At 61.0% G+C, this 14,233-nt stretch overlaps 2 protein-coding genes across 2 annotated transcripts; both read right to left on the minus strand.

Annotated features, from left to right (window-relative positions):
- Window positions 1-596: 596 nt before the first annotated feature.
- On the minus strand, window positions 597-5,408 carry TSPAN33 (tetraspanin 33). The gene is made up of 8 exons (XM_074828142.1): window positions 5,148-5,408; window positions 3,984-4,041; window positions 3,781-3,908; window positions 3,610-3,684; window positions 3,387-3,482; window positions 2,941-3,069; window positions 1,674-1,835; window positions 597-938 (listed from the first exon to the last, which is right to left on the minus strand). The coding sequence occupies exons 1-8, from the start codon at window positions 5,229-5,231 to the stop codon at window positions 837-839; spliced, it is 834 nt and encodes a 277-aa protein (XP_074684243.1). The 5' UTR covers window positions 5,232-5,408; the 3' UTR covers window positions 597-836.
- Window positions 5,409-7,557: 2,149 nt separating this feature from the next.
- Window positions 7,558-10,985, minus strand: LOC141923702 (uncharacterized). The gene is made up of 5 exons (XM_074825325.1): window positions 10,803-10,985; window positions 10,083-10,164; window positions 9,455-9,833; window positions 8,758-8,901; window positions 7,558-8,005 (listed from the first exon to the last, which is right to left on the minus strand). The coding sequence occupies exons 1-5, from the start codon at window positions 10,983-10,985 to the stop codon at window positions 7,558-7,560; spliced, it is 1,236 nt and encodes a 411-aa protein (XP_074681426.1).
- Between the last annotated feature and the right edge of the window lie 3,248 nt (window positions 10,986-14,233).

Consider the following 14,233-nt stretch of genomic DNA (forward strand, 5'->3'; position numbering starts at 1 on the left):
GCTGATGGGGTGGGGGGGCAGCAGCCCCCCCCCAGCTCTTGTCACCCCAAAATTTTGCAGGCTCTTCCCTGGGGCAGACGAGGAAGCTTGGTGGGGGCTTCTCTGCTGTCTACTAGCTGGTTGTGCTGCCCCCCACCCCCTTCCTCCTTTTTTTGGGGCCTCGCAGCCTAAATCTGTTGTGATGGTGGGGGCCAAGGCGATGTGTGTCCCCCCCCCCGCCGCGGGGACGGCAGGCTCCGGATTTTGTCTCTATTCTCCCCAAAAGTGAAGGGAAATGTCCCAGGGGGACACAGGATGGCGCCTGTCGCCTCCTGCGCACGGGGCTCAGCACCAGGGAGGGGGGGATAACAGTGACGGGACCCCCACCCTCCACTAACGAACCTCCCCCCCCCCCCCCCCCCCCCCCGGGTCAGCCCTGGGCAGGAACATCTTCACGGTCCTTCTTCTTCCAGGGTGGCCAGGCCAGAGGCCGCATCCCCCCGGGGTCACAGAGATGGAGCCTATCGACAGGGGCAACGTCCCCAATTCCCACCTCCCCCCCCGGGGTGAAGGCTGTGTGGATCGGGAGAGGACGGACAGACAGACAACGGACAGACAGCAGTTCACCAACGGTCAGTTCCGTCCCCCAAATGGCACGCAGCAGCACGGCACGTCCCGGCAAACCCGGCACCCAAAGTCCCCAGCATCCCTCTCCGGGTGTCCCGCTCCAACCTCCCTCTCCTTCAGCAAAGCCCCTTCGGCTCTTCCAAGGGATCCGGGGTTTGCAAAAAAAAAAAAAAATAAAAAAAAATCACCGTTGAGGTCACGGCTTCTCGAGCTGCTGCCGCGCCGGGGCCTCAGTACCAGGGGTCTGCCCGGTGCTGGTGGTTGTAGAGCTGCAGCTTGATCTGGTCTTTGATCTGGTGGATGAGGATCTGAGCCAGCAGGATGCCCACCAGCTGAGGGAGAGGAGGAGGAGAGGAGGGGGTGAGGAAGGATGTGGGGAAGGACAGACAGATGCAAGGAGGAGATAAGGATGGATGTGAGGGATGAGGAAGGAGGCGAGGGAGGGGGTGAGGAAGGACAGACGGATGTGAGGGAGGAGGGAGGGATGAGGAAGGAGGGACAGATGCAGGGAAGAGATGAGGAAGGACGCATGTGAGGACAGACAGACATGAGGAAGGAGGCAAGGAAGGACACGTGCAAGGACGGACAGATGCACACAAGGAGGAGGTGAGGAAGGATGGACGGATGCGAGGAAGAGGTGAGGATGGATGCGAGGAAGAGGTGAGGAAGGACACAAGGATGGAAGGATGGACAGATGTGGGGGAGAGATGAGGAAGGATGTGAGGACAGACGGACACGAGGATGGATACAATGAAGAGATGAGGAAGGACACGAGGATGGATGCATGCACACATGTGAGGAAGAGATGAGGAAGGATGGACATGAGATGAGGAAGGACAGACACATGCACGCAAGGAAGAGATGAGGACAGACATGAGGAAGAGATGAGGAAGGACGGACACGAGGAAGGAAAGACAGATGCAAGGACGGATGCATGTGAGGAAGAGACAAGGAAGGATGGACTTGAGGGAGGATGGACACGAGGAAGACATGAGGAAGGATGCGAGGAAGAGACGAAGGTGGAGGGAGGCCAGGTGGACGGAGGCGAGGCCGGAGGGCCGCGGTACCTGGGGGAGGGCCAGCCCCAGGGCGATGCCCCCCAGCAGCAGCAGGTTGCTGTGGATCCAGCTGCCCAGGGTGTCGACGCAGCCAGTGGTGTAGATGACGGCGCCAGCCTCCAGGTAGCCACGGGCCTGCACGCCCCATCCGCACTGGGTGTTCACCACAGCCTGGTGGGGGGGGACAAAACCCACTGGGCTGGGGCGGGGGGGGGGTCCCTGCTTTTGGGGGGGGCGAACAGGAGCTCAGGTGTCCCCTTCCTCTGGGCCCTCGGTGTCCCCAGCCCATCCCTCCACCGCTGGGTCCCCTAAACCCCCCCAGCCCCCACAAGGGACAATACCTGAGCGGGAAGGGGGGGTGACAGCGTCGCTGCCTGCCACCCCCCCACCCCACACAGGGGGAATCCGCCCTGACCCCCCCTGCAGCACCCCTAAACCCGGAGGACGGTGGAGGCTGCCACACATTGCTGGTGGGTTCCCTCTCACAGAATCCCAGAATCATCCAGGTTGGAAAAGCCCTTGAAGATCCTCCAGTCCAACCATGAACCTCACCCTGACCGTTCCCAACTCCACCAGATCCCTCAGCGCTGGGTCAACCCGACTCTTCAACCCCTCCAGGGATGGGGACTCCCCCCCTGCCCTGGGCAGCCCATTCCAACGCCCAACAACCCCTTCTGCAAAGAAATCCTTCCTAAGAGCCAGTCTGACCCTGCCCTGGCGCAGCTTGAGGCCATTCCCTCTTGGCCTGCCGCTGGTTCCTTGGCTCAGGAGACTCATCCCCCCTCTCTGCACCCTCCTTTCAGGCAGTTGCAGAGGGCCAGGAGGTCTCCCCTCAGCCTCCTCTTCTCCACACTAAACCCCCCCAGTTCCCTCAGCCGCTCCCCATCACACCTGTGCTCCAGACCCTGCACCAGCTCCGTTGCCCTTCTCTGGACACGCTCGAGTCATTCAATGGCCTTTTTGGAGTGAGGGGCCCAAAACTGAACCCACTCATCGAGGGGCGGCCTCACCAGTGCCCAGCACAGGGGTCAGATCCCTTCCCTGTCCCTGCTGGCCACACTAGTGCTGATACAAGCCAGGATGCCATTGGCCTTCTTGGCCACCTGGGCACACTGCTGGCTCATGTTCAGCCGGCTGGCAATCAACACCCTCCTGGGGAGGTGGGGGGCTCCAGGCTCAGTGCAGCCCCAAGGGATGGGAGGAGAGATGCAGAGTAAGGGGGTCCCCTGAGAGCACCCCGGGGTGTCCCCCCCAGCCCCGAGGACACTGTCCTCACCTGGTGGGTGTCCCGCAGGCAGCAGGAGAAGGGGACAGAGCAGCGCTCCTGGCTGGGGTTGGCGGGGGTGCAGTTGAAGTACATGTTCTGGGACCAATCCTTGTAGGACACCCCCCCGCAGCAGCTGAACTGTGAGGGGGGGGGGGGACACAAAGGGACACTGGGTCAACAGGCAGCGAGTGACGGCCCTCCCAAACCACCCCCCCCACGCCCCACTCGCCCCAGCACCGCTGGCTTTAGGGACAGCCGCATCCACTTTTACTAGCTCCTACAGAAACACTGTCCTGTTGTCTCCCAGTTTTTATCCAGGGCTTCACCGCCAACATCAAACCCCTCGTGGAGGAGCCACCCGACACCCTCACCCCACGGATTTAAAGCGAGAGCCACAATCTCCACGCCTGACCTGCGAGTGGGGACACGTGTGACCCCCCCATGGCTCCCCGCACCTCCTTCTGCCCGAAGTCGATGAGGTTCTGCAGGTCCGGGTCGTCCCGATAATGCACGATGGCGGCGTTGATGATGTCACTGACCTTCCCACGCGCCTGCGGGACAGGGACAGCCAGGGGAGGACACACACCAGCAAGGCTGTCACCCAGCGGGACAGGCTGGGGGTCACCCAGACCCCCCCCCGCAGCGCTGCTCCCCCTTCCCCCTGCTCCCCGGCGGTACCTTATCGGAGAAGACAAAGCCCAGCACGCCGGCCGCCAGCTGCAGGAGGAAGACGATGGTCAGGCAGACGGAGAACTGCGAGGGCAAGAGGAGTGTGATGGCGGCTGAGGGACACCGCGGTGACACCCCAGAGCGGGGACACGACAACACCCACCATCGCCAGCCACTCACCGCCTGCAGCAGGCAGATGTTCTCCCGCAAGGAGCCGACGCAGCCGCAGAAGGTGATGAGGAAGATGAGGACACCCACCGCGATGAGCAGCACGGCGGGATCCACCACCAGGCAGGCCAGCGCCGCCTCTGCCGCAGCGAGCCGTCACCGCCACCCGCGCGGCGGCACCCCCGAGCCGGCACCCCCGAGCCCCCCAACCTCACCTGCGTGTTTCAGCAGCCGGGCGTAGACCCCCACCGCCACCGTCGCCATCGAGATCATCTGCGGAGCGAGATGGTGGCGAGGTTTGGGCCACCTCAGAGCCAGACCCGCTGCCTCAGTTTCCCCTCGACAGCCCCGCACGGACCCGACGGCGGCGTCACAGGTAGGACAGAGCCCCCAGCGTGTCCCCCCCAGTGCAGGGAGGTCACCTCCGTCCCCACCAGCCCCTCCCCGCTCCGGGTGGCCGGACATGGGGACGTCGTTTGTGGGAAATGAGAAACTTCCTCAAAAAAAAGGGATTTGGAACGTGGGAAAAGCCCTTGAAAAAAACCCGACCGTCGGAAAAAAGCCCCCAGGAAAGTTAAAAAAGAAAACAAACCCCAAAACGCGAAAAAATCCAACCCAAAAGAAAAAAAATCCTCAAAAAACATAAAAATCCCCCAAAACACATAAGACAACTTCCCCAAAACACATTAAAAAATCCTCAAAAAATGTTTAAAAATTCCCCCAAAAACATTAAAAAATTCCCCCTTAAAACACATTAAAAAAATTCCCCAAAACACATCAAAATACTTCCCCAAAAGACATTTTAAAACATCCTCAAAAAGTATTTTAAAAATTCTCCAAAAAACATTTTAAAAATAAAAAAAATTTTTAAACCCCCCAAAACTTTAAAAAACCCCAAAAATCATTTTTAAAAAATCCTCAAAAAACATTAAAAAAAATCCCAAAACACATTAAAAGAATTCCCTGAAAAACATAAAATAATCCCCCCCATTTTTAAAAATGCTCAGAAAACATTAAAAAAATCCTCAAAACCCATCAAAATACTCCTCCCAAAATATTGTAAAAAATCCTCAGAAAAACATTTTAAAAAATCCCAAAAGACCCCAAAACATGGACAATCATGTGACTTCCACGCACGAGACGTCCCCCGGGGAGGGGGGCTGGGGACAAGGGCTGTCTGCCCCCCGCAGTGTCACCGCTCGGGGGGGCCGTCACCTGCGCGGGGCCAGGATCGGGCCCAACAGCCGGCGCTGGCTGGGGGGTCCCGGGGGAGGGGGGCGATGGGGGCTCGTCCCATTCCCCCACCCCAGCGATAAGGGGGTCCCGGGGCCCCCCGGGAATAGGGGAGGTCCCCCCGGGCACGACCCCCCGGCACTCACCCAGAAGAGCGTGTTGAAGAAGAAGAGCACGTACTTCACCGCCGGGCTCACGAAGGAAAACTCGTCCCCTTGGGGCCTTGCCATGGCCGAGCCGGGCCCAGCTAAGCCGGGTCCAGCTGAACTGGGTCCAACCGCGCCGCGCAGAACCCTGAGGCGACCGATCCGCTTCGCGCCCCCGCCGCGAGCGGCCGACGGCCCGCCCCTTCCCTTCACCGCGCTCTCATTGGCCCGTCTGGCTCGCTCTGCCTTCTCATTGGTGGCCCGTCCCGTCGCTCAGCCGCCGCCTCCCCCCTACCCCCTCCAGCGCGGTGTGTCTCCGCCGCACCTGTTCGCCGCGTCCCCGCCCTTAAAGGGGCAGCGCCCCCTCCGTCCTTAAAGGGGCAGCGCCCCCTCTTTTTCAATCACGTGAGGAGCCACTTCAGCTCCTCGCGGCTGACCGCGCACCCCCAAAACTGCCCGAATCGCGCTGTGGGAGCCCAGAGACCCCCAGCCCGGGGGGGGCAGGGGGTATGGTTACATTTTACCATAATTAGCATTTATAATTGATTTCTGCCTTCGGTGACAGCTCTTGGAGGGACGCAGGGAGACAGCAGGGACCGTTGCGGGGACAGCAGGGACACGGGGAAGCCGTTTGTCCCCAAAACGCTCCCAGCTGGGGAGATTGGGGGTTACCCTGCAAGGGCACAGCCAAATCTCTGACCCCAAATTTGCAGAAATCACCCCAAAATGGGCAGTGCCAACTCTCCAGCCCCAGCAACCTCAGGGGAAGCAGGAGCCCAAAACCCGGCGATTCCCTTCTCTGCTGCTCACACCTGTGAGCTGCGTAAAAAACGGCAAGTTTGGTGGATTTCTTTGTGTTTCCCTTTATTTCTGGGTGTCCAGTGGGACGCCCAAAGCCCACAGGGGGGAGGAGGAGGAGGAGGAGGAGGAGGAGGAGGAGGAGGAGGAGGAGGAGGAGGAGGAGGGGGAGGGGGAGGAGGAGGAGGAGGGATCCTTCCTCCACCACCACGCTCTGCTCCGTCCCCTCCACGCTCACCTCGTTTACATTAATTACAGAGTCAACCCGGGTCGCGGGGAAGCAGCGGGTCCCTTCCCGAACCGGATTCAAGCCTCAAATCCCATTTTTTTGCTGAATTTTTGCCCCTATTTTTTTGCATCAGGCTTTATTCACGGACCCTGTGTGCAGAGGCAAGAGCCACCGTCTTGTCCCATCACCAGGACATGGTTCCCTTTGCTTGGAGGAGCACCACCTCCCAGGTATTATTATTTTTATTATCATATTTATTATATTTATTATTATTTCTCTGCCATGCGCGGGTTCATCAAGGCTGGAAAGCCCCGGGGAGCCGCTGCCGGTGCCAGCACCGCCCTTCCTGCAGGCAACTGAGAACTTTGGGCAGAGGAACCGAGACCAAAAATCTCCTCCTCGCTCTTAGGGTCACCGAGGTGCCACCGCAGCAATGGCACCCAGCCCGTGGCACCAAGGAGCCACCACCCGGCCATGGGGGTTGATGTGGCCCCGAAAACACCGTGGTTGATGCCCGTGGGCCACTGGAGAGCCCCCTCGGGCAACCTGTGAGGGCGTGGTGGGGCTGAACACTCCTGGGTCCCACCAAAATGCTTCTGCCCCGGTGATGGAGATGAAGGTGCCCACGTTGGCCAGCGGATGCACCGTCCGTCTGTCAGATCTACACGTCTGTCGGTCAGACCTGCGTGTCCACCCGTCAGATCTACGTGTCCCTCATCGGATCTACATGTGGTGGCCTTTGTGGCTGTGGTGATTGTAGTGGTTGTGGTGGCCATGGCGGCCCTGGTGGCCATGCTGGCTGTGGTGGCCATGGTGGCTGTGGTGGCTGCGGTGGCCTTTGTGGCTGTGGTGGCTGTGGTGGCCATCATGGTTGTGGTGGTTGTGGTGGCCATAGGCACTGGTGGCCATACTAGCTGTAGTGGCCGTGGTGGCCATAGTGGCTGTGGTGGCTATTGTGGCTGTGATGGCCATGGTGGCTGTGGTGGCCCTGGTGGCCATTGTGGTTGTGGTGGCCATGGTGGCCCTGGTGGCCATTGTGGCTGTGGTGGCCTTTGTGGCCGTGGTGGTTGTGGTAGCCATAGGCACTGGTGGCCATACTGGCTGTAGTGGCCATGGTGGCTGTGGTGGCCGTAGTGTTTGTGGTGGCCATTGTGGCTGTTGTGGCTGTGGTGGCCATGGTGGCCGTGGTGGGATGGGATGGTGACAGGGACGAGGACAGGCAGGGGGTGGCGGGGAGGCCCTGGTGGCCCTGCGCTGAGAGCGGGAGGAGGAAGAGGAGGAAGAGCGTGGGGCGGGAAGCGGCCAGGGCACATGCATGTGTGTGTGTGTACACGTGTGTGTGTGTGCACACGCATGTGCACATGGGCGGGGGCTGCTGCGCTGTTACAGCGAGGGCTCCGCGGGGGACGGGGACACGGATGGGGACACTCCACCCCCAGGGACACGGTGGCCCGGGGGGCGTGTCCACGGGGACGGGGCGGGGCGAGGGGCGTGTCCGTGGGCGGGGCCACCCCGTCCCAGCCGCGGGGGGGTTCGGACGCGCACGGGGACACCCCCCCCCCCCCCCGGGACCCTCATATCCCCCCCCCGGGACCCCCATGTCCCGTCCCCACCCACCCCCACGCGGGGCGCACCGCGAAGGAAGGCCCCCACCGCCCGCTCCGCACTAACGCGCTTTATTGGGGCGGGTTTGGGGGGCATCGCCCCGGCCCCCCCCGAGCCCCCAGTTGGCCGCATCCTGCGTGGTGCCCTCAGGCGCTGGGACTCTTCAGGTCGCCCAAGGCCACGGTTCTTCCTCCTCCTCCTCCATCCGCGGCTCCGGTTCCCTGGGCTGGACCCCGCCGAGGAGCGGGGGGGTGAGGTGGGGCCGCGGGACCCCCCACGGGACCCCCACGGGGCAGGGAGCAGCGCCCCGACGTCCCCACACAGATCCCCGCGCCCGTCACCGTCCTCATCCTCAGCTCAGTCACCACCCCCGTCCCCCTCTTCATCCTCATCTTCATCCATATCTCCATTCCCATCACACCCCATCCTCACCCCCCTGGGCACCCGCAGCACCCACTGGACACCCTCAGCACCCCCCGGGGCACCCACAACATCCACTGAGCATCCACAGCACCCACAAGACACGCACAGCACCCTCTGAGCACCCGCAGCACCCCCCTGGGCACCCCCGGGACCCCTTTGGGAACCCCCAGCACCCACCTGGGCGCCCACAGCACCCCCTGAGCACCCCCAGCACCCACCTGGGCACCCCCAGCACCCACCTGGGCACACCTTTGGGCACCCCCAGCACCCACCTGGGTGCCCACAGCACCCCCTGAGCACCCCCAGCACCCCTTTGGGCACCCCCAGCACCCACCTCAGCACGCACCTGGGCACCCCCAGCACCCCTTTGGGCACCCCCAGCACCCACCTGGACACCCCCAGCACCCCTTTGTGCACCCCCAGCACCCACCTGGGTGCCCACAGCACCCCCTGAGCACCCCCAGCACCCCTTTGGGCACCCCCAGCACCCCTTTAAGCACCCGCAACACCCACCTGGTCACCCCCAGCACCCCTCTGAGCATGCCCAGCACCCACCTGGGCACCCACAGCCCCCCTTTGGGCACCCACAGCCCCGGCCGCAGCGGCAGCCCACCAGGACGCCGATGGCCACGGCGGTGAAGGCCGCGGTGAGCGCACACACCACCATGATCATGTCCGGCTCCGCGGCCCCGGGGACCCCTGCAGAGCAACCAACGGGGGGGGGGGACATGGGGACAAGGCCCCCCAACCCCCCTCCCACTTCCCCTGGGGGACCCCCAACCCCCCCGTGAGGTGCAGGACAAGGGGCAGCACCCAGGGGATGGAGGATGGGGGGGGGAAGATACACAGACACCCCAAACTGTGTGTGTCCCCCCACTCACCTGTCCCGTGGGGTGCAGGGTGAGCAGCAGCACCCAGGGGATGGAGGATGGGGGGGGGGGGATGATGACACCCCCAAACTGGGTGTTGTGTCCCCCCCTCCCTGCTCACCTGCCCCAGGGGCTGCAGGGTGAGGGACAGCACCCAGGGGATGGAGGATTGGGGGGGGACACCCCAAACTGTGTGTGTGTGTCCCCACACTGTGGGGTGCAGGTGAGCAGCAGCACCCAGGGGACAGAGGATGGGGGGGGGGAACACCCCAACTGTGTCACCCCCAACTCACCTGCCCCACGGGGTGCAGGACAAGGGGCAGCACCCAGGGGACAGAGGATGGGGGGGGACACCCCAAGCTGTGTGTGTCCCCCCCACTCACCTGCCTCGGGGGGCTGCAGCACGAGGCTGCAGAGGGGCTGTGGGGTGCCGCCCCCCCCCCGCCTCGCAGGAATAATTCCCGAAGTCGGGGTGGCTGACGTTGCGCAGGAGCAGGCCCAGGCCGGTGGCCCCCGCGCCACAGAAGGCCACCCTCCCCCTGAACTGGTTGCCCGGTTCCTCCGGTGGGTGCCAACCCGGTTCCATGGGCGGCGGGTGCTGGCCCAGGCGGTGGCTGAGGACGAGGGCCGGGGGGTGCTGGGAGCCACCTCGGTGGGTGCAGGTGAGGGTGACCCCGCGCAGGTGTCCCCAGGGCCGGGGGTCGCAGGGCAGGCAGGTGTCCTCGCCGACGGCCGCCGTCACGGTGATGACAGCGGGTTCATCTGCGGGGGGCAAAGAGCGACAGCGGGGTCACCCCTCTGACCCCCCCCCTCCATCTGGGGAGCCCCCAGGATGGGGGGGCGGGGGTGGGGGGGGGCGGGGAGGCTGACGGTGCCTTTCGGCGGCGGTGCCCAGCAGCCGCCCCGTGAGTCACCGCCGAGACGGGACCCGCCAGCCCCTCGCGGCCCCCCCGCTCTGCGGGGAAACGTGGGGTGCGGAGGAAGCAGGAGGGGGCGGGGGGGTGGGGGTACCTGCCCCGGCGAGGAGCGGAGCCAAGGCCCAGAGCGCCGCCACGGGGACCGGCACCATCCTGCCGGTGTCCGGAGCCACCGCCTGAGCACGGCACCCGCGGAGACGGGTCGTGTCACCGACACCGGGGGGGGACCCCGGAAAAACAGCCCCCCCCCCCCCCGGCCATTCACCCACCCGGGGGGGCAGCTCCGGGGCAGGGGGTAACAGGGGCCGGGGCTGCTACAGGGCAGGGGGCTGGGGTCGTTATAGGGCAGGGAGCGGTGGCTATAGGGCAGGATCTGCGGCCGCTATAAGGGGTCTGGGGCAGTTTATAGGGCAGGGGCTGGGGCCGCTATAGGGCAGGGGATGAGGGAGCTGTAGGGCAGGGGCAGGGGCTGCTATAGGGCGGGGTTTTGGGGTACTTATGGGGCAGGGGCAGCTATAGGGCAGGGATCCACGGTGGCTACAGGGCAGGATCTGGGGCTGCTATAGGGGGTCTGCGGCCGCTATAGGGCAGGGGGTGGGGGTGGCTATAGGGCAGGGATTGGGGCCGCTATAGGGCAGGGGCTGGGTCCGGGGCGGGTGTGGGGCAGGGCGGTGGGGCAGCAGCCCCTGGGTCCCGTCCCCCCCCTCCCGCTGCCCCGGGATGTTCTGGGCCCCGGCAGCCCCCCCCGGCCCGGGGACAGATGGCGGGGGGGGGGGGGGGGGGGGCACCCCCCACCCGTCCCCGCGCCCCTCACCGTGGCGTCCCGCCTGCCGCCGCCCGCCGGCGCCGCGCCCAGCCCCGGGAGCCGCCTCGGCGCCACCGCCCGCCCCGGCCCCGCCCGCTCTGCGCTGGGGAGCGGCGGGGGGGGGGCGCTGGGCCCCGCCCCGGGGTGACTCACCCAGCCGGGCCCTGCCCCGCCCAGCCCTGCCCCGCACATCCAGCTGTGCCCCGCCCAGCCCTGCCCCACACATCCAGCTGGGACTCATAGCGCTGTGCCCTGTACAGCGGCCGTGCCCCTGCCCCACCCAGCCGTGTCCCGTACATCCAGCTGTGCCCCACCCAGCCCTGCCCCACACATCCAGCTGTGACTCATAGCGCTGTGCCCTGTACGGCAGCTCTGCCCCTGCCCCACCCAGCCGTGCCCTGTGCATCCAGCTGTGCCCCACACATCCAGCTGTGCCCCATACATCCAGCTGTGCCCTGTGCATCCAGCTGGGCCCCACACATCCAGCTGTGCCCCATACATCCAGCTGTGCCCAGTACATCCAACTGTGCCCCACTCATCCAGCTGTGCCCCACACATCCAACCGTGCCCCGTACATCCAGCTGTGCCCCACACATCCAGCCGTGTCCCGTACATCCAGCTGTGCCCCACCTGTCCAGCTGTGCCCTGTGCATCCAGCTGTGCCCCACACATCCAGCTGTGCCTGGTACATCCAGCTGTGCCCCACTCATCCAGCTGTGCCCCACACATCCAGCTGTGCCTGGTACATCCAGCTGTGCCTGGTACATCCAGCTGTGCCCCACTCATCCAGCTGTGCCCCACACATCCAGCTGTGCCCTGTGCATCCAGCTGTGCCCCATACATCCAGCTGTGCCCAGTACATCCAGCTGTGCCCCACTCATCCAGCTGTGCCCCACACATCCAGCCGTGTCCCGTACATCCAGCTGTGTCCCACCCGTCCAGCTGTGCCCTGTGCACCCAGCTGTGCCCCATACATCCAGCTGTGCCCTGTGCATCCAGCTGTGCCCCACACATCCAGCTGTGCCCGGTACATCCAGCTGTGCCCCACTCATCCAGCTGTGCCCCACACATCCAGCTGTGCCCCACACATCCAGCTGTGCCCTGTGCATCCAGCTGTGCCCCACACATCCAGCTGTGCCCGGTACATCCAGCTGTGCCCCACTCATCCAGTTGTGCCCCACACATCCAGCTGTGCACCACACATCCAGCCGTGTCCCCTACATCCAGCTGTGTCCCACCCGTCCAGCTGTGCCCTGTGCATCCAGCTGTGCCCCATACATCCAGCTGTGCCCGGTACATCCAGCTGTGCCCCACACATCCAGCTGTGCCCGGTACATCCAGCTGTGCCCCACTCATCCAGTTGTGCCCCACACATCCAGCTGTGCCCCACACATCCAGCTGTGCCACCTACACCCAGCAGTGCCCAACCCGATGTGACCGTGCCCAATGCATGTGGGATCCTGCCCTATCCAGCTCTGACCCACCCAGCTGTGCCCAGCTGTGCCCCTCCCCACCCACCCATGGGTGCCGCCGCCGCCCCACTGCTGCCCACGGGTGTGGTGTCGTGGCTGGGACACCCCGGGGGGGGGTGGCCAGGGCCCCCCGAGAGCCAGGGGCCCCCCGTGCCACGCGGGGCACCGCAGGGGAGAAGCGGCGGCTCTTAATTAGCGCTAATGAGGGGGACCCGGGGGCAGGAGGGTGACCTGAGCGGGGTGGGAGTGGGTCCCCCCGTGACACCCGAGGACACGCGGGGCTGGGGGAGCCTCTGGGGGAACCAGCTGTATCCAGAAGGGATCGAATATTCGAGGATTGGTTCCGTTAGACACGAAATAGAGAACGTGTCTGCAATGTCCCGTGAGAGAGAGCTCAGAGACTGAGTGTGGGGGGAGGGTGTGCGGGGGGGGGATAGTAACGTTAGAGTGGGGTGGGGTGGGGTGGGAGGGGATGGGATGGGATAGAATAGAATAATATTAAAGAAAATAATAAAGAAAATAATAGAATAGAAAATAATAAAAAAGAAAATTAAAGAGGAAGAGAAAAAAAGAAAAAGAAAAAAGAAAAAGAAAAGGAAAAGAAAAAAGAAAAGAGAAGAGAAAAAAGAAAAGAAAAGAAAAGAAAAGAAAAGAAAAGAAAAGAAAAGAAAAGAAAAGAAAAGAAAAGAAAAGAAAAGAAAAGAAAAGAAAAGAAAAGAGAAAAAAGAAAAGAGAAAAGAAAAGAAAAGAAAAGAAAAGAAAAGAAAAGAAAAGAAAAGAAAAGAAAAGAAAAGAAAAGGAAAAGAAAAAAGAAAAGAAAAGAGAAAAAGGAAAAAAAGAAAAGAAAAGAAAAGAAAAGAAAAGAAAAGAAAAGAAAAGAAAAGAAAAGAAAAGAAAAGAAAAGAAAAGAAAAGAGAAAAAAGAAAAGAAAAGAAAAGAAAAGAAAAGAAAAGAAAAGAAAAGAAAAGAAAAGAAAAGAAGAAAAGAAAAGAAAAGAAAAAAGAAAAGAAAAGAAAAGAAAAGAAAAGAGAAAAGAAAAGAAAAGAAAAGAGAAAAAGGAAAAGAAAAGAAAAGAAAAGAAAAGAAAAGAAAAGAAAAGAAAAGGAAAGAAAAGGAAAGAAAAGGAAAGAAAAGAAAAGAAAAGAAAAGAAAAGAAAAGGAAAGAAAAGAAAAGAAAAGAAAAGAAAAGAAAAGAAAAGAAAAGAAAAATATTATATCTCTCTATGTCTCTATCTACTACAAGCCACTACTAAACTACCCCTGGGAAAGTAAGTGTATATCTCTATATTTTACAAGGATAAAGCAAATATATGTATAGTACAAGTTATTATGTAATTCCAGGTAGTGACAGTATATAGAATACTTACAAAAATGTACAATAATATTTTATATTATGTATAAAAAATAAAGTAGTTATATTTTTATATTCTATACAAAATATAGAATATTAATATTATAGTCTATAGAAAATATAAAATATTAATATAATATAGTATAATGTAATATAATGGAATTTAGAATAGAATAGAATAGAACAGAACAGAACCATTTTCTCTCTCTCTCTCCCCTACAAGTCACTACGAAATTACCCCTAGGAAAATAGAAATGTATAAAAGAGTGTGTGTGTATATATATATAAAACACAAGAGTACAGCAAGCGCCTCGATACCCACAGTCATCACAGAACCCCGGCTGGTGACACGAGCACCCGCGCGTGAGGCGTCACCCGCCGCAGCTCCGGGTACAGCCCCCCCCGCTCACACCGTGCCGTGCCGCGTCCCCGCGTCACCCGGGGGCTCCCCACGAGGGTCCGTCTGGCCAGGACTCCCCCTGCACGGCCGCTCCCGCACAGAAGCTCATTTTGGGTCGATAACGTGATATTTTTTTACACCTTTTCTGGTGTAGAGCCACGGGTGGGTGCAGTTACCCCACCCTGCACCCACCAGGGTTCTGGGGTCCCGCCAACTG

This window comes from Strix aluco, chromosome 5, assembly GCF_031877795.1.
Source record: "Strix aluco isolate bStrAlu1 chromosome 5, bStrAlu1.hap1, whole genome shotgun sequence".
In the NCBI taxonomy this organism is placed as follows: domain Eukaryota; kingdom Metazoa; phylum Chordata; class Aves; order Strigiformes; family Strigidae; genus Strix; species Strix aluco.